Below are 20071 nucleotides of genomic sequence, written 5' to 3' on the forward strand. Positions count from 1 at the left end.
ATCATTAATAAACAATAATGTAAAATTAATAAACAGCCTAATGGAAATAAAACAATAGTTTACAAAAATAACGCATAAGAAGCGCTTAAAGAACTAAGTGCATGTTGAACAGGAATGTCTTTAGACCCCTCTTAAACGACCCAAAACTACCACAGGAACGGAGAGCACTCATTCCACCAACTACAAACCACTGAGGAAAAGAGTTTTGAATTAGACCTACAGTATGTTTAAGACTGGTCGACATAGCAGACGCTCATCAGAAGACCGCAGTGGGCGGTTGGGGATGTACGCCTTGATTATTGAGTTAAAATAATTAGGAGCAGATCCAGTCAGTGTCCTATAGGCCAAAGTGAGACATTTCAATTTAATTCTAGCTACTATAGGGAGCCAATGGAGGGTAAGGAGAGGAGTTACATGTGTCCTTTTTGGCTGATTGAAGACCAGGCGTGCTCCAGCATTCTGAATCAGCTGTAATGATCTCTGATAATTATACTGTACAATCTATAGACTACTGCAAAGCTGCCACCAGCTCAAAGAAGAAGAAAAAACACACAGGTCTGCTTCTTTGTATGTTGGTAGTTAGGTTTCTGGTTTCCTTCCACCACCCAAAATAACCTACCGGTATTCACCGGTATTGGGCTCCCAATCACTTTATTTAGGGGCCCCTGCTGATAGCCCTTTTTGGACTGATATAAAAACTCCTGAAGACCCACCTCTTCAGAGAATATCTCCTCTCATAGCACTACTGATTAACTAACCTTGCTAATTAGCACTTCGGGGTGATGGGCACTTTCGGTGTTGATGGTGGATCTTCCTGCTGCCATTGTTGCCTTGTACACTCTTCTTTCTATCAATCTCTGATGTTGTCCTCTGATAACAATTCAAATTAGAATGCATGCATTAGGCTATACTCTGAAAGACTTTGACATGTAAAACAATTTCCCAACTGGTTAGTGGTTTAGAGTTGACTATATAATGACCTATAATTACTTTTATTGTACTTTTCCAGGGGGGAATATTTCTGCCATTTCTTTTACCAGTGGCTTGGGCAGAACAGAAAGAACATATTTGAGGCATTTGTATTACTTTCACGGCAATATCACAAATTCACCTGACCATGTTTTCCTCTGAAACAGGACCGTGCTCTAACAAATTATCCAGAAGATTTGCTGGGTGACAGATAAGAGGTAATGTAGGCTACATACATTTAGTGCATATAGTTAGTGCCTCAGAAGTGCAACAACAATTGTTTATTCAACATAATGTCTCTATGGTCACCATACTTCAGCTTTGACCTTTTTTTTTAACCTTTTGTTTGCCTGTATTCCCCCAAATATCAGACTTGCCCAGACACTGAGAAAGGTCTGGTGGTGGTTGGTGGTGGGTTTCTTTCCTCTTCCTCCTCCTGCAACGGTCTACAGAGGAGTTTATGCCAAACCCTCTGGATGGTTCCGCTAAGGGCTGGGCTGGAGAAGTAGTACACCACCGGGTTCAGGACACTGTTGAAATACGTCAAACACACAGTGGTGTAGAAAGCAAAATTGACCTGTTTGAAGTGAGAGCACTCATTGTACCAAGCCCTTAGGATCCATATGGCCATGCGGGAGAGTGTACTCGGGAGGAAACAAACGATGAAAACCAGGACAACAGTAAGCACAAAGTAGACCGCTCTTGTGATCCTCCCGTCGGTGTCCACCGTCCTGTTCTTCAGCTGGAGAGTGATACATACGGTGCAGGACACAATGATCGCAGTAGGAACGGAGAACTGCAGGAGGTAGAGGGTGTCGTGCCAGGCACTTGCTGCTGTGTAGTCCATACAGATGTTGAAGCTCTCGCACTGCATCCGGTTGTCGAGAACGTAGAGGTGTGAAGAAAAGAGTATATTGATGGTCAGGCTGACGATGACTACCCAAAGGCAGCAGCACACCAGTGTGGCATATCCCAAGCTCATGCGGCTGAACCGGTTGAGTGGGTGAACGACCTTAAAGTAGCGGTCCACGGCAACAGCCGTGAGAAAGAAAATACCAGCAGCTCGATTGGTGGCCAACAGGAACATCAGGATGCGGCACAGCACGTCGCCATAGATCCAGTCTTTCCTCCGCAGGTAGTAGTGAGCCCTGAAGGGCAAGCAGAAAAGCACTATGGTGTCGGCCACAGCAAGGTGTGCCAGGTAGATAGAATTGGGCTTCCAGGTGTCCGTATGGAAGACGAACATCCACAGGGCAAGGCCGTTCCCTAGCAGCCCAAAGATGAACTCCAAGATGAGAACAGGGGGTAGCACCTCATCCAGGATAGGAGAAGTGAAAGGGCAGCAACTGTTGTGCATGACTGGAATTCTATTCTTTGGTTCACAGGCTGACAACCTAAGAGCCCAGTGCTTTCCTTTTCCTATATGCAAATAGGTCTAAGGTTGTTTCAGAGACAGTAAAGTACCAGGATATCTAAGGAAATGATGGCTCTCACAGCAGACAAACCTTTACAGACATAAATGGCTTGAAAGAATTCATGAAATTATCATTATCCCTTGAAAATACAATATAGGACAAATAATTTTATCAAAATCTGCCAGTTCCGAGTTCTAAGTACCAAGTTCCAAATTCTTATCAGGGCATGGAAAAACCATAAAGATTAAGATATAATATGTTCTGTTTAAGGACACAGTGGAAGAAATTCAGCTCCCCCTTTGTTAGGAACAGTCATAATGGAAGATTGTTTACGCCTAGGTACAGTCGTGGCTAAAATTACTACTCTATTTTCAAAATATGGTGTTCTTTTCTTTGCCACCTTTATTTTTTTGTGAATGTAGCACCAATGTGACTCGCCAAAAATCTCCAGTTTTGTCTCATCAGTCCAAAGAACATTTTACCTAGAAGGACTGTGACTTGACAATATGTATTTTAGCCAATTCCAGTCTGGTGTTTTAACATTTTTTCTTTCAACGGTGGAAACCTCCTATTTAGATTAGATTTAAGATTAGATTAAAATTTATTGTCATTATACAGAGACAACTAAACGTATTTAGCGTCTAATTGTGTGTGTGTGTGTGTGTGTGTCCGGGCTGCACGAAACTTAGTGGGCATGTAGCCCCACAAGGATGACACGGAATTGTTTTTCGTTTTGATCCATCGCCCACCCACCGTAGACCTAGGATGGCCACTTTTTTCGTATGTTCGCATGTCAGCCCATCCCATATCCACTCATTTGAGGTATATTGCCACCTAGTTAAAAATGAAACAGCAAAAACAAGGTGTTATAATCAGGTATCTTTGGCTGACATGTTCAAAGCTACACGATTTTGAGGATCATTATGACACCCTCTGAATGCATGGCAAGTTTTGTGGAATTACGTTCGTGGGGGGGATGTAGATGGCCGGACACAGTTTTCTGTGAATATCTTATCGTATCTGTGAGAACCGTAGGGCCTGGATATAACCAAATTAATTTTGTATGTTGGTCTCCAGGGGCCATGTCAACACATCCCATATCCAGTCATTTGAGGTATAGCGTCAATGAGGCATTAGTGTATCATTATGACACTCTTTTCTGGATGCATGCCAAATTTTGTGGAATTCCATTTATGGGGGACCATATCAGCTACAAAAAGGATTCAAATATTCTCAGAGATGACACAGCTAGCTTTAACCAAGTACCCCCTAACCAGTGCAAAGCATTTTTAGTTGAGAAAAAAAGACTTAAAACAGAGCACTGTCCATCGTGTTTTCACAAGAATTACCGCTACGCTTCAACCACGACTCCATCGTTTGAGTTTTGACAGTGATTGACAGATAATGACAGGTTGGGTCGAACCATCCGGGGGACTCTGGGTTTTTAGGATAATGAAATTGAATAGCCTACTGAAATATAAAATTCATTTTATGAACTTATATTTTCCTGAAATATTTATTAAATAATTGTTTTTAAAGTAGTTTGCATGGATTCTACTTTTTAAATATATGTATATTTTAAAATCTCACGTACCCCCTGGAGTGGCTTACCGTACCTCCAGGGATACGCGTACCCCCATTTGAGAACCACTGGCCTACGTGGTGTAAATAGAGAAAAGCACGGGCCCTGATAATGATCCCTGAGGCACACCTGTGGTGAGTTCATGAGACTTTGATACCTGTCCCTGCCAAGACATGTTGAAAGTATAGTATAATATAATATAGTATAGTATAGTATAGTATATATACTCTTTTGATCCCGTGAGGGAAATTTGGTCTCTGCATTTATCCCAATCCGTGAATTAGTGAAACACACACAGCACACAGTGTACACACAGTGAGGTGAAGCACACACTAATCCCGGCGCAGTGAGCTGCCTGCATCTCGGGGAGCAGTGAGGGGTTAGGTGCCTTGCTCAAGAGCACTTCAGCCGTGCCTACTGGTCGGGGTTCGAACCGGCAACCCTCCGGTTACAGGTCCGAAGTGCTAACCAGTAGGTCACGGCTGCCACAAGAACAAAAGAACACCCTTTAAGGTAAGATTCAAACCAGCCAAGAGCTTTCCCAGAAATTGATTTTAATGTATAGTCGGGGTGGGATCCGGAAAGGACCACGGGGCGGGAATCGAACCCGGGGCGCCGGCGTACGGTGCAGGTGCCCCAGCCAGTCGCGCCACGGCTGGGGCCACAATCCCTGTGGTATGATTAGCTATTGGAAGGAGTAGCAAATGAGTGCCCGAGGTTCTTCCCTAGCCTAGAAATCTAGACGCACCCTAGCAGCAGCAAATTTAATTTGCAGTCAGGGTAGTCTAGCAACTCTCCTTTGGCTTGCGAGCTGGAAAAATCAAACTTCGATCAGGCCAATCACATCATGTATAGAGTCGGTGGGCGGGCTTATCATAATGACGGCTGACTTCCGGCGGTTCCGCGTTAATTTCCCGCTACTTGAAAACAAAGAATATGGATGCTGCTGCTGGTGAACAGCACGACTTGAGTTAGGCTTTTTTTAAGTTGCCAAAAGTTTGATCAACTAGCCAACTAGCTCCGCCGGTGGGAAAACGCATGGGACTCACGAGTTGTAGCGCTATCCTATTGCGTGCAGAGGGAATTCGTAAGACAACCGTTTATCCCGCCCCTCGGATTGAGCACCCAGTGAGTTCCCAGCCCCTACGTCTTGATCTTGATGTGGATCTGGCTCCTCAGGCTAGGAACCTACAGCATCACAACAAAAAATATTTGTGTCACAATACACAAATACACAAATCTAGAAATAGGCAGCTTTTGTGCTTGCACAAATAAGAACAGATAAATAAATTACCAATGTTTTTATTTTATTTTGGAATTAAAGAGGGAAACTATCTCTAAGGGACACAAACCCCAAAGGTGCAAGGCTAAAGTGGAAGTTTTCCCAAGACCCAATACATATATGACACAAGATTAAAGTCACTATATTAGTTATCCATTTGATTGAATATAATTAATAAAACATAAGATTTAAAGCAATAACAGAAGGATTGTATAGCAAGTAACACATATTACTGCAGAAGAGAGGAAATATGAAGATCTAGAAATAATGCTTTGCTGTGGCAGCATTTGCCTGTTTGCACGCAAACCTCTTAGTTGACTTTGAGGACATTTGTACATTTTGCATGTTGACTGGGATGTAAAACCACATGGGAGGGCTGCAGAACATTGTGTCAAAAATAGAAGAGCAGGATAAACTTGAACGAAGAAATAAAGTTTTCCACCCTTTGAACAACTATACTCAAGCACTACAACTTTTATTGCAACTGCTGCTGGGCCTTTCCATCTTATATGTCTCTTTCATATTGCTTGCCTGCTGCCAGTCATTTTAAAAGAGAACTTAACTCTCTGCTGTCCTATCATACTTTAACAAAATAACATCATAAAAAACGTGTCAGCCAAATGTAATGTAATGTAAAAATAGAGGAACTCACAGCACAACAGAAAAACAGCAGCAATGGAAGTGTGTCATGGCCAAATATAAGTAAGCAGTCTATTTTAGAAAAAATAAGGAGGATAATGATAAAAAAAATACAATGATGTTAATGTAAGTAATGTGGAGTTCAGCTCGTATGCCCCCCCCTCCCCCCAGCCCCCCATGAGACCCCTAAATCATTGAACAGAATTGGACAGAATCCACTTGCTACCATTTTTTATTTTTTATTTGAAAGGCTTTATCTGTATTTTGTTATTTCAGATTTAGTGGAGATTTCTCAAGTAATAATAAACCATGAAGGCTAAACAAGCAAAGGGGTTATGATAGAAAGAAACACAGAGAGACACAAAGAAACTCTTCCAGATAACATGTTTCCAGGCTTACCAGGTAAGGAAGGTAAATGCAAAGTAGGCTGAATGCAAAGCAAATGACCACCAAAAAAGCTGCCATGCTGATATCATTCAAATAAGCAGTGCATATATAAGGGGCATGGCTTACACATTTAAAGCAATTATACAACCAAGTAGACTACATGCATTGTTTGATTGTGTATTGTGAATAAAGTGTTTTTCCAAATGTTTGGCACTTGGCATTACAAACTTACAAATTACTTTTTTTTTTCGTTTTCGTTATAGTCATGAAATATTTAGATTTCCCACAGTTCATTTTAGGCCTTAAAGATAATGTTCTGGTATATTGAATTATAATGCATGTGTTTTATGTGGTAAAAAATGGAGTTCTGATTACTTGGCATTACCATTTGGTGCCACACTGTCATTTCCATTGTTGCTCTGTGCATCTTGTGTTTCCTTTCCAAAGAGCTTACAGAAGAAGTTGCGGACAGTTCTGTTGAAGGCAGGGCTGGAGAAGTAGTACAGCACTGGGTTTAAGGCGCTGTTGAAATAGGTCAGACAAATCAAATAATAAAACACCACACTGGCCCCATGAAAGTGTGAGCAGTCATCGTACAAAGCCTTTAGGATCAACACAGCTAAACGGGACACTGTACTTGGGAGATAGCAGAAGATGAACACCAAGGCAACAGCCATCACAAAATACACTGCTCTGCTGATTCTGCCCATAGAGTTGACAGTGTTGTTCCTCAGGTGAGCTGTGATGCTATAGGTACAAAAAGAAACGATCCCAGCAGGTATAGCAAACTGCAGTATGAAGAAGATATCAGACCACACGTGTAGCAGGGAGAAGTCCATGCAGATAGTGAAGGTCTCACATTGAAGGTTGATCAGGTGATTACCTGTGAACAGGTAGATGTTCATGGTGAAAATAAGTAGCCACAGGCCGCAGCATATCCCATTGATGCAGCGTAGGCCCATGCGGTTGATGCGATGTTGAGGATGAAGTATCTTGAAGTAGCGGTCAATGGCCACTGTGGTTAGGAAGAAAATCCCCGCAGCTCGACAGGTTGAAAGCATGAAGAGGTCAATCTGACAGAAGACAGAGCCATAAATCCAGTTTCGGCTCTTGATGTAGTAGTCGGCTCGGAAGGGCAGGCAGAGCATCAACACTGCATCAGCGGTGGTCAGGTGAGCCAGGTAAACAGAGTGGGACTTCCAGATCTTCTGGGAGGCGAACATCCACAAGGCAATCAAGTTCGACATGAGGCCCAGCATGAACTCCACCACAAGGACAGGTACCATAACGTGATCCAGCTGTGGTGTGCTGAAGAAACAACAGTTCGCCTCCTTGCTCGTAGTAGAGTTCCTCTCCATGAGAGCAAAACTGTGGAGCTTTTAGTAGAGTTTGAACCCCTGGTTTAAGTCAGTATGTCTACATAAGGCTGTGGCTGCATCCCAGCTTTCTTTGAGTTCAGGTCGCCTTTGCCTTTAATGTTTACACACATGCAAACAAATTTGGCTAATGTGCCCATTTTCATACCATTGACACCTAGGTGACTAATCAACATTACACAGTCAGCATTACATAACCCTGACACCATATATTAAAGCAGCTGATAGTGATGTTGATCAAATTCAAACAAGATTGATAGAGGGATTGGAAACTGATTGGCGGGGAAAAGGTTAAAATGTAGCATTAAAATCTCTGTGTTTATATCCTTAATTTGCATAAAATAAAAAACAGATCAACTCAGATCATTATTGCAGCTCAGAAAATGAGTTTTAATATTTTAAATTAAACTTTATAGTGAGCTAGTTAACTGTCCCGTGGGTGAATTATGGTCTTGACCACTGGTGGAAAGAGACCAAGTCACAAGAACAGCCTACTCTCAAAACCCATTTTCTTCATCCTTTTTTAATGTTTTACTCTGGACTTTGCACTCTGATAAGCTGCCAGCCTTGACCGGACCAATGGACTCTAGCAACTACACCAGTTCAGTTAGTAGCTAAAATAGTCTGAAAAGCAGTCACTGTTAAGAATGGAGGGCACTTGTACAGGCAAGAAAAATGGGCCTCTTCACCTGAATATACGCATTAAGGAGGATGAGGATCCCCACAACAGTATTATGAAGCTGCTGAGGATTCTTAGGCCACAGTGGAGAATAGAAGACATTAAGAAAAAGGCAAGTTTGATAATTTAACGTCTGCTGTTGGTTTGAATTGCACTTATTCGGGTTTCTCTGCCACAAATGCAATACCATGAATAGGCTACAGTCCTTGACATTGCAAAGGTCTGTTGTTCAATGCTACTCGTGCCAGTGCCATCTATGTATTATGCCTTTAAAATGGCAACAGTGTGTTCATGTGGATAATGCATGCATTTTCTTCTTTCTGTACTGTAATACATAATAGGTCTTTTTCATTTGATTACTTTTATGTGCAGCTGTTTTTTTCTATGTGAATAGAAGTTATGAAGTTGTTCAGACCATTTAATTAAGGTAAATGTTACACTGCAATGACACTTTAAACATTACTTAATCTGGGTCATCTTTACAAATATTTTTTAGATATCCTCAACTCACGATAAACTGAGGGGGGCGGGATTGTCTTTGAAAGAATGAATTAATGAGAACACACAATATTGAATTATAGTAGATAGACCTTTGTATGGACTGTAATACATCTTTAAAAAGCAATTTGCATTTTGGTGACGTTTCTGGGAAAATAAATGTGACAACGCATGTCTTTGAAAACATGAGCAAATTGTGAAGGGAACCACGGAATATTTGTCAGTAGAGGCATCTGCCATGATTTCCTACAAAGCCATAAATAAAGAAATTAACTTTTTATGCCTCCTTGTTCACATGGAGATAAGTGTATAATTTTACTTCCTCTGCACATCATAGACATTTAGCTGGCACCACTAATTGTGTGCCAGCTAAAAATGTGCCAAAACTAATATTTATTCATTGACAAGCCTTTCATTTTGTGTAGGTCTTTACAGAAGGCACTACCAACCAGTTGACAGCCTGTTACACAGGCTGCCTGCGGTCGTCGGATGATGTGGTGCTAGTGCGGGTGTATGGCAATATGACAGACCTCTATCTGGACCGACGCAAAGAGATAGAGATACTTCACATACTTCACGAACACAGTTGTGGCCCCAAGTTGTACTGCAGCTTTGAAAACGGCATTTGTTATGAGTTTTTGCAGGGCATAGCGCTGGATAATAAGCTACTGAGGGAGCCTCTTGTTTACAGGTACAGCTGAATTGGTTATGTTATTCTCTTGGAAGGTATCCTAACTTAAACTGGCTCTCAACTTTCTTTACTTTATCAAATAACAGATACATTGTATGCATGTTGTATGTGCTCTTTGTGCTAATATCCAGGCTAATTGCAGAGGAAATGGCAAAAATCCACACCATCAAGCCCAGAGATGGCTCTCGCCCTCAGGCTTTCCTCTGGACCAAAATGGCCCATTTCCTTCAGCTAGTACAGGATTCTGAAAATGATGAGATGCCAAGGTGAGTCATGTACTGTATAATTAAAAACACATTATAGCACAATGGCAAATCATTTATTTCCAGAATTATTTAGTTTAAGCTTCAGCAGTCATATGCAGCTTCTGTCTTACAATTACATTTATGGTGTTATTATGTTTCATGCTCTTTAACCCTCAGCAAATTCAATGAATGATATAATTATGTATAATTATTCAACAAACTGGTGTCTTCAACAGTGCTATGTTTTGTCTTGAAAGCAGCGTATCAATCACTGAACAATCAGATTATGGTCAATCTGTCATCAACTGAGGAAAGACCATATTGAATACACTACCAAAGGCTAAAGCATTTTAACATGACTCATATTATGAATCTGTGATACTGTATAAATGGCACCTCTTCAAGCTCGTCTTTCCCTCCTGTCCCAGCTCCTTGCGTCTACCAGAGACTACCAGTGTGGAGGCTCTGAGAAATGAAATGCATGAGTTAAAAAGACGACTTGGTCCCGTATACTCTCCAACAGTGCTGTGTCATAATGATCTTTCGCCAGCTAACATAATCTACAATGATACCAAAGGTGAGTTTAAGTGCCAAGTCATGGAGAGTGAGGTTGTCAGGAGAGCATCGCCCTTTAAAAAACAACCTGACTTCCCATTCACCTGTCAGTTCCATTTTACTTGAACATATCATTGTTGGGAACAAGGTAAAGGTGCTTTGTATCTTTGAAGGTCCAAAGCTTAAACATTCTGTCAACAATTGCATATCACTCAGAATGAGATAATAGACATAAGGAGATGGAGAGGTTTTTTTTTTAGATGATAATCTACTATAGGCTTGCCATATGATTTGTTTTCAAAGCTTTACATGGTTTAGCACCTCAGTATTTATGTGATCTTTTAATTCCTTACTGTCCTCCTAGACCTCTTCAATCATCTTCCCAGTGTCTTCTTTGTGTTCCTTCTGCCTCTCTTAAATCCAAAGGTGACAGAGCTTTCTCTGTCTATGCTCCCCAGCTTTGGAATAGCCTTCCTGATGTTGTGAAATCCTGCCCCACTATTAGTAGTTTTAAATCCAACCTAAAGACCTACCTCTTCTCCCTAGCTTTTAACACTCCCTGACTCCCTCACCTCTGCCTTTTTTTAAATATGTTTATATGTATGTATATGTATTATTGTTATTATTATTATTATTATTTTTTTTAAAATTATTATTATTATTTTATGTAAAGCACTTTGGTGCAATGCTATTGCTTTGAAATGTGCTATATAAATAAATTTGACTTGACTTGACTTATTTACAACCAACAACAGTATTTACAACATGTTCTCAATCTGTGTTTCTCAGGCACTGTAAAGTTCATTGATTATGAATATGGTGATTTTAATTATCAGGCCTTTGATATTGCCAACCTTTTCAATGAATATGCAGGTACAGTAAATAAATAAACATTATATTTCATATTGTTCAATATGTGGTCCTTTTAGGATTGTTATTCTGTTTTTAAATGAAAATTGCAGGTTTGACCGACACTGACTACAGTCGATATCCCAGCGTGGAGCTTCAGATGGACTGGCTGACTGCTTACCTAAGGAGATATGAGAGCTGCTCAGGCACAGATACCATAGTATCAGAGCATGACGTGAAGAACCTCTATATCACAGTTTGCAAGTTTAATCTGGTGAGTTCCATCCTAACCACACACCAGACACACACATCCTCGCTGTCACACACAAAATAGTACAGTGGTTAGATGGCTTTAAATGGCCTAAAATGAATGTGAAACTAACCGCTCAGTAGCAAATTCAGCACAGATGAGTTGAGGGAATAGTGAAATCCAGTTCATCATACAAAAGTGCAAGTCCCCCCACTCGGTGGCCATTTGCAATGCACTTTGGGCAGTTATTTTCCTATTTGAGTGAATGGGGAGGCATAGAGGAAGGGGCGGGATATGTGTAGAGATTACCCCACATTGGTGTTATAAACTAATTGTACCCCATGTATTTATCTCTGAGTGCTGTGTCTCCTCATTAGAAACGTCTCTGCTTATACAACTGCACCTTTCAGTCATTAAGTGAGCGGAAAAGAAACAATCAACCCCCCCCCCCCCCCCCCGACAACACACACACACTCAACCACACCCCTAAGTACTACCACTCCACTCTGTCCAAGTCTGAGACATGAGTGTCTGTGTTCTTGGGCATGTCCTTCAGATACCCACTGACTCAGCCTCATGTACACAGCATCCCACAAGTAGCCAGTTACATTAATTTACCATCTTACCTTATTGTTTCAGGCTTCACACTTCTTCTGGGGATTATGGGCAGTTATTCAAGCCAGACATTCAGATATCAATTTTGACTTTATGAGGTAAGTCTGTCATTCACTCTTGTGTGTTGCCCTTAACCTGCAGAATCTTCTATATTCTCTGAAATATGGACACTCAGAATGAGGCCACAGATGAGGTCTTTGAGTGTTTTCAAACCACTGCTACAATATTTATTTTTAACATAAAATATATATTTTGAGCAAAATGAGCTTCACTATTTTGTTTAAAAATTGTATGTCTTTAGTTGGTCTATTTTACCTAATGTTGGTGCTCCCTGTTAATTTCAAATCTACTTTTGATGGAATCAGCACTCTTCACTCTTGGTGGTCTCTCAATGTAATTTAAAGCCATTTAACTCACACAGGCTAATGTGTATACTCACAAACACCAGTCAAAATATACATATCCAAAATACAAAAAAAAAGAAAAATCAGAATACAAATCAATAGTTTGAATGAGTGCCTTTATCCATGAACTATGTCTTGTCTTTTACCTTCAGATATGCCAATGCCAGGTTTGAGCGTTACTTTGAGATGAAAGAAGAATACTTTGATATGTAAAACACCAAGATGCATAGATGCAGAAAGTCCTATTACATCCCAAGATTTTACCAAGCCAATCTATTAAACAATACGGAATCAAAGACAATGACAAAGTTTGTATTTAGTCTTTAGTTTGTATTATTTCCAGATAATGTTTTTTTTTTCTTATCAGCGCAATAAAGTTTAAATCAAACCAGCTCTCATAGTATGACTTCTTACAGATATTGGGGGAAGGGGTTGTTGCCTGGTAGATTGTGCATTAAAGACAGTATATATACCTTATGACAACAGAAAATAATATGGACTCCAGCAATGCTTTCCAAACATAATTACACCTACATGTGGAATTTAAGTTTGTCCAAGTTTCAATTAAAACTCCAGACCCCTCAACATACCAGGAGCCTCAAAATGCTTTCAGGAAAGGCTATAACGTGAAGGACAGGAACCTTAAGAAACCAAATAATTGATGTGCCAAAAGCACAACACTGTTTTTTTCATGATCATGTTTATGTTCATGATGGCAAAGCTATTTACGTGTTGAAGTTTAGAGTCGGGGCCACTGTTTGAAAGCTATTCTTTATTTGCTATGAATCCTCTGCCTCATACCTGCAATTATTTTGTTGTCAACACAATTTTCATGACACTTTGCTTGCTATGACGAGGTGATTCATCAACATTACCATGATGGGTAACTGACGAAATGTTCATCATGTTATAGGAAGCAAAACACTATTGATAGAAAGGTTACATGTGATAGGTTTGTTATTAGTTTCTGAAAACACTGAATTTATACACCTGGACCGTGACTTGCATTTTGCTTAGAATTTAAAATGGTCATATGTGTCTATACCAGTGAGATGAGGTATGGATAAAAAAGGCCTATTTTGTGTATTGTATCAAAGCAGGAGTCAAGTCAATTAATTATTTTAAAGGTATATTATTCAGTTACAAAAGGTTTTTGTTTTTGTAATAAACAATGCGTCACTGGATGGAGATTTAAGAGAGGTGACTATTGCAGTTAAAGGACTGTACAGTTCACAAACTACTGACAGCAAAAATTTATTAGCCTACAGTTTGCGAGGTGAAGTGAGCGAAGTTGTGTAAGATGTTCACATAATAGCAGACCTTTGGCAACCAAGAAAGAAAGCAGCTATCGAGAACTGAAACAAAAGAAAAATGCCAAGGAAGTGGCCAGGTCCACCGACCAACTCTCTATACAGTAAATAAAATAGATATAAAATGACTTTAATGTGAATGTGTACATTTGGCCAAGTTGTTGTGTCACATCGCATCCATTTCAGTAAAAGTGCATGTTGGGTCTTCACTTCTTGACTTCTCCGAGATCATCAATGCTGTCATCATCCACCTGTGAGAGGCCCAACATAGCAGAATTAATGAACCCAGAGCCACATCAGATTTTACTCCACGCTGCCCCTAGAGGTAAAGCTATAGCACAAATACCTGCCCCTAGAGGCAAAACTATAACACACAGACAAGGATGACTTGGCTAAAATCTGCCTGTTTTAGATCACAAAAGCAGCTGTTTCCATGGAGAAGGAACTGAATTGCAGTTGGTCAATTGTAGAGAGAACTGGACAAAGACTGTATTATGTGCATTTGCCTGGTTGCTAAACACACACACACACACACAGTTGTGTTTGGAAAATGATGACTCACCATACTGTGTTGAACACAAATACATAATTGAAACCCTATACTTTTAAGGAGCAAATCCATTGATTCAGTCTCAAAATAGTCTTTACAACAATGAATTATTGATAATGGCCAAGGGATTTGTAACACATTTTAGGAACAGATGAGGATATGGTAGAATGAAATCAATGCATCCTTTCAAGTGAAAAAAGTATACGTAATTTATCCATTTCCCAACAGAGGACAAATTCACTAACAGCAGAAAATGGAAAATCACTGGAGACGGAAAATGGCTTTCATTAAAAGTTCTATTATATTCAGGTCTAATAAAGGCCTTGTCAATATGTGTGCTCCAGTGATTTTTTTTAATATTATCACCTTTAAAGGTTGTATCAGCGATTTCAGGCCCACAAAAGGCCCAAACAAAAATGATCACATTAATCTAATCTTTCCTAACAATACGCTAGCTGTCTGCCCCATAAGCAGGCCGCCAAAAAAACGCGTCTCTGTAGGCAGCCTAGGCTCCGAGATCTGTACACAAAAACAATTGCTACCAACAAGGGTTGGCAACCCACTCAAAGGCAAAATAAAGTGTTTCAACTAATAATTGACGAGATGTGCGTTTAGGAGAGTTTTAATTGCACAGAAGGGAGGGGGAGGGAGTAGCGAGCTAGCTCTCTGTTTTGTTTGAACATCAACAGAAGTGCCGTATCCCCGCTATCGCTGATACAACCTTTAATAAAGGCATTATCTGTCTCCACTTATTAAAAGTAAACATTTCATATTATTAATGTTTCCACAACAACTGATATAACTACTATTAAAGTTACGGATTACTGCCAATATTTGACATTTGGATTTGGCCAATAGCCAATGCCAATATACATCTTTTCAATATCCTACCTGCTGAAGGGTTAAGGGTCTCTCCTGTACTAAAGTTAACCTATTCATCTAATTGTGATGGGCGTTGCAGATACAGGCAACATGGTGTAGATGTCAAATATGTAATTTGACATGATATTTTCAAATAAAAATTTAGTCATCATCCAATTCGAACAGATTTCTATGATGCTTCCTCGGAAACCCTAATAGGTTAAGCTGATTACAATACCAGAAATGTTCATATTTTCAGATACGCCATTGATAGATTTTCTGAGCTATTATCGGCCGTTACCGATGTCGTACCAATGATATCACACATCTCTTATTACAGGTCCCAATATTACATATAAAAGGGATAACAGCCACCGAGTTGTATAAGGATTTAATGGACAAGGCGGAGACAAAGAACTCCACAAAATGCAGCGGAATGGAGTTTCCTCCACTGAGACTTGAGTCCATTCATTCCGTATAGGGACACCTCAAAGGTCATTATCCTGCTTATCCCCCAGTTGCCACTATGTATATAGGCCATGGTCATGCCTTTATAGCATGCAAAGGAAACAAGCGGTTCAGTTTAAAAGGAGCCGACTTGTTCAGTTTGTTGTACTACTTTTTTTGGTCCTGACGGTGATAACTGTGGGCAGCTTGTTTGCAGTTGATTCCATTATTGCGAAGCCTGCTTCCAGGCTCAACCGCCGTTTGTCATAGGTGTTATAGTTACCATTCAAATGACCATTGATATGGAATGGTGATTAAACTTTTTTACCAGATCTACTTCATAGGTGTCTCGTTATACAGAATTAATAGCCACCCTACCAGCCAATCAGAAGAATATTTCTTCTGTCTGGGTGATGAACTGTAATATCTCCATTATCTGCTCCTATGACTTTTCCTGCTCGGCTGTTACTGAGTATCCTGCTTCATTAAAGCACCACACCTCTTAATATAACATGTCTGCAGCGGAATTCCCTTGTGGATCACAAACTCACCTCAGGCCACTTTTCTTGGATGACATCGATGATGTCGTCTGTAAAGTCACCCTGAATGATGATCTCATCCTCTGCTGTTACTGAGGCACCACAGGAGAATTTTTGCGCAAAGAATCTCTGAGCTTCCTTAAGCTCTATGTCTGTTCAAGAGGAGCAAACACATCAAACTGATCAGCAAGGGAGGATGTATCTTAATCTTTACGATGTACAGAGCTCAAGCTGAGCCTGCTGATGCAGAAGGAAAGACTTACCGAAAGTCGCTAGGCCGCAAACTCGTGTGACGTATTTCTTTTTAGCACGTGGGATTTTCGCTATTGTGACTTTCTGGGGAACAGTCTTCTTCTTCTGTTTGATCTGTCCTCGTCCACCTGGGATAGCAATGTCATGTGTTGGTGTAATGTCAACTTTTCTCACAATAACAAACTTAAATGACAGACCAGGCTGTCAAACATCTGTCCACATATTTTTTTTTACTATATATGATCCAGCTAGACTATGTTACATGGATGTCTGCGAGTTATTCCCAATAACATGGTTCAGTGATATACCTGGCATTAGACAGTAATGATATATATTCAATATATATCTTAACAGTACGACTAGGACATATTTCACAGAATACAGACGTATCTTGAGAAAGTAGCTCATTTCTCACATTGCAAGTACTGACATAATTGCCTCTGCAATCCAAAACAACTTCTTGCGTCATCTCATTGTACATGATTGCTTGGCCACATTGTCAGCCTGCTATCTAGCAGCATATAGAGGTATGGCGGTATAGTCAAAATCCGTACCTTAGGGCGAATTTATATTGTTTATACCGTATACCTTTTATACCTTCCACCCCTACATACGGCTTTGTTTCATGAGGAGAAGGGTGCCATAGGCCTCTGGTATTAGGAGGTTACCCACTTGCCCTGACTTACCTTGCACAGGTGTGTCACTGCACCATATTCTTGGTATATACCCCATAATTAACAGTGTATGAGTCAGCTCTTACCTCTCTTCTGCTTCTTCTTCTCCTCCTCCTCTCCAACAAAAGGGGCATCCCCGGCCTTTGGCTCCTGCCTTGGAACATTATCTGCACCAGAGCATGTTAAGCAGCACGTCAACTCATCATAGTACATCTTACAGTAAACTACTCCTAACAGAATGCATGAACAATGACACTTTGCTCCCAACAACTCACAACTCAACCTCAGCCCATCTCCGAATATCAACTCATCAGACTTATGTTTGTATGCACACTCCACATACATCCACTTTGCAGCAGCCACATTACAATGACAAATAATCTTTTTCCCTGCTATTCAATGGTTATGCGGGTTACAGATCGTTATTAAGACCCATATGTATGCATGCATGTATGAGTAATACAAGACTATACTTCTACAGCAATGTACACGTTATTAATTTGTTGCACTTTCACTTATTTCACCACATACACACAAAAAAATGGTTTAATGACCACAGTGAAAATCAAGTTTTTAACCCTGTTGGTGGTGTCTACCACGTTTTGGAAGACATATCATGAGGGAAATAATAAGTCAAGGTCATGGCCAAGGATCTGCTTTGGATCTATGTTTTCGACAAATCACAGCCCAGGTGGGACAAATCAGGCATCAGTCCATTATTACATCATAAGGGTACAGAACCATTCCTGAGTACCAGTGGCAGGTGCAGAGTGTGTGCAAAGGGGGCAGGGTCACATAGATCCCAATTCTCGACATGAGGAAGAAGGTGTGAAGTTACATTTCAGCCATTTCATTTCAAGTTGAAGGGGTCCATCTTTAAAGACTATGCATATTCGCCAATGTATCATTACTAATCTACTAATGTCTACCTTATCAATCAAAAGAGTAAGTAGATGTAGATGATAATATTCCTATTATTACTAGCATGTTCAAATGGGCCTTGTGTGTTATGAAAACAAATAAGGATGGTCAAAGATAGAGGACACTTACCCTTACCCAGCGTCATCCTTGCAAACTCATTTGGAAAGTTCTTCTCCAGCCACTGTCTGCATTTAGCTGGTTCTGGCATGTACTCACAATACTGAAAGAGAAAACACCTTTGACATACCTAACCAAACTGTACATAGTGTGTCTCTTTAGATTTTAAACTTGGGTTTGTCAATAATGCAAAATTAGACATTTAGGTACATACCTCTGTAGGCAAGGTGCACACTGCAGAAAGAGAATAGACCAGTTATAAGCTTTTTCGCATTACAAAAACTATGTGTGGTTTCATTAGTTTGACATGACTTTTCAGCAAAGAGCCTTGTATGTAGCAATTGTTCATTATGCATTTACAAAACAAGTTACAGGCTTTTCAACAAAAATGATGCACTGTTCAATGTTTGACATTTGGCAACTGACATCTCAATAAAGATCCTTGTATGTAGCAACTACACGACACACAATCACAGACGCAGAAACACAGCACCCTTACCTCCACAGTAAAGCACCTTCATTGGGTATTTCCCATCCGGGTCTGCTGAGCCGCGGTGTTCTTTACCCTCTGGTGAGCCTGACTCCTCTGTGGTAGCCATGGTTACTCTTCTTCATATTGAAAATACACAGATTACACAGATTAATATCCCTTAACATTACTAAACAACTTCTCTTAGTACCTTCAAGTATTGCCTGTACAGTGAAGACACATTCAATCTGGTTGATGTCTATGAGGAAAACCAGCGGCATTTGACTTTGCAGTGACATTAATGAACATCAAGTTAGCTCATCTCCATTTTCCCAGTCTTCATTAGTGTAAAAGCATAACATGTATTTTTGTTATTTGTGTGATCCACAAAAGAAACACAATATCCTGACAAATACATGTCTAGCCTGGAGTATGTCTAAAAATGTCCCTCTGATTGCTGTACAGTTAAACTACTGCTTCTGAAGATGGGTAAGCTTCATAACATTGATCATTTTTAGTACAACTCATTGGCAGTTATAATAGTGAGCATAAATGTACAGAGAGGTTTACTAAAGACAAACATGACTCCTCATTTCTCTGAGTAACGGTAGGCCCCTTCCATACCAGCTGATCACTGTAAGGCCAAACGTTTTCTGGCACTCCTTCGCCTAAACCCCTAAATAGACAAGACGATATTATCTCAACATATATGCTTTCCAACAAACCAATGGCCACATTAGAAATACTAAGTTAACCCATGTCGTTTCTACTTTAAGGTTAATGTCACATCAGGCTAACAATATCCTGTAATAAATTTAGAAACGTTTAACAGGTTATGTTATCCACTTGAGCATGATAATCTAACTGGTTGGCTTTTCGGATTCTGTACAAAAAACAGTTCCAATATAGCAATACTTACTAACTGTTTCGGTACAATACGTTAATCAAGTCATAACGGAGATCAGTAGTGTATTGCCGTATGCTAACCACTAGTACCGACGCCTGTGTTTGGTGGCTAACAGGTTAGCTAACAGCCTGCTGCTGGTATGATTTGCCGTGGGACTTGCACCCATTCATTAGCTTGCTAGCACAGCTACCTTGATGCCATAGCTAACTCACTGACAGGCATGTCTGAACGAAATTAATGCATACAAACAGAAGTACATACATACCCCTTAAATGAAACCTCGGTGTTACTTGAATGTGAGCAAAGTCTTAAGCATTATTATTCGAAATTTCAAAAAAACGATTCTAGACAACAGGAATTACAAGGGTTGAGCACACCTCCACAGGCTGCTATGGCTGTGGGTCCTGAACCGACGCTTGGCAAGGAAACAATAGATCCTTGATGTTTTGCCTGACTAAATATTTTGCTTATATTAAATGCTGTCATATCATATTATAATTAAATTCTATTTACACGATTCATTTCATCATATAATATATATATTGTTGATTCAAATAATGACAAACTTGAACTTATTTCAATATTAAC

The 20071-nt window shown here is 40.1% G+C and overlaps 4 protein-coding genes across 6 annotated transcripts; 1 reads left to right on the forward strand and 3 right to left on the reverse strand.

Moving 5' to 3' along the window:
* Positions 1 to 625: 625 nt before the first annotated feature.
* On the reverse strand, positions 626 to 2326 carry LOC121680902 (hydroxycarboxylic acid receptor 3-like). Its single transcript, XM_042060499.1, has one exon. The coding sequence runs from the start codon at positions 2324 to 2326 to the stop codon at positions 1337 to 1339; it is 990 nt and encodes a 329-aa protein (XP_041916433.1). The 3' UTR covers positions 626 to 1336.
* A 4319-nt stretch (positions 2327 to 6645) lies between these two features.
* On the reverse strand, positions 6646 to 7669 carry LOC121680528 (hydroxycarboxylic acid receptor 2-like). Its single transcript, XM_042059931.1, has one exon. The coding sequence runs from the start codon at positions 7630 to 7632 to the stop codon at positions 6646 to 6648; it is 987 nt and encodes a 328-aa protein (XP_041915865.1). The 5' UTR covers positions 7633 to 7669.
* Positions 7670 to 8278: 609 nt separating this feature from the next.
* Positions 8279 to 12818, forward strand: LOC121680899 (ethanolamine kinase 1-like). Its single transcript, XM_042060495.1, has 8 exons — positions 8279 to 8441; positions 9253 to 9518; positions 9650 to 9784; positions 10192 to 10340; positions 11108 to 11191; positions 11281 to 11441; positions 12057 to 12130; positions 12589 to 12818. Exons 1-8 carry the CDS (start codon positions 8298 to 8300, stop codon positions 12647 to 12649), a joined length of 1074 nt encoding a protein of 357 aa, XP_041916429.1. The 5' UTR covers positions 8279 to 8297; the 3' UTR covers positions 12650 to 12818.
* An 856-nt stretch (positions 12819 to 13674) lies between these two features.
* denr (density-regulated protein) lies at positions 13675 to 19907 on the reverse strand. Of its 3 annotated transcripts, XM_042060523.1 has the most exons (9): positions 19749 to 19890; positions 19201 to 19252; positions 18607 to 18716; positions 18322 to 18341; positions 18120 to 18210; positions 17156 to 17236; positions 16407 to 16523; positions 16156 to 16295; positions 13675 to 13997 (listed from the first exon to the last, which is right to left on the reverse strand). In XM_042060523.1, the coding sequence occupies exons 3-9, from the start codon at positions 18704 to 18706 to the stop codon at positions 13953 to 13955; spliced, it is 594 nt and encodes a 197-aa protein (XP_041916457.1). In that variant the 5' UTR covers positions 18707 to 18716; positions 19201 to 19252; positions 19749 to 19890; the 3' UTR covers positions 13675 to 13952. The 3 variants fall into 3 exon arrangements, with proteins under 3 accessions (XP_041916457.1, XP_041916456.1, XP_041916458.1); XM_042060522.1 differs by lacking the exon at positions 19201 to 19252 and having other exon boundaries at positions 19749 to 19907; XM_042060524.1 differs by lacking the exons at positions 19201 to 19252; positions 19749 to 19890 and adding an exon at positions 19496 to 19561.
* Positions 19908 to 20071: the final 164 nt, after the last annotated feature.

The sequence above is a fragment of the Alosa sapidissima genome, chromosome 13 (assembly GCF_018492685.1).
Source record: "Alosa sapidissima isolate fAloSap1 chromosome 13, fAloSap1.pri, whole genome shotgun sequence".
Classification (NCBI taxonomy): Eukaryota; Metazoa; Chordata; class Actinopteri; order Clupeiformes; family Clupeidae; genus Alosa; species Alosa sapidissima.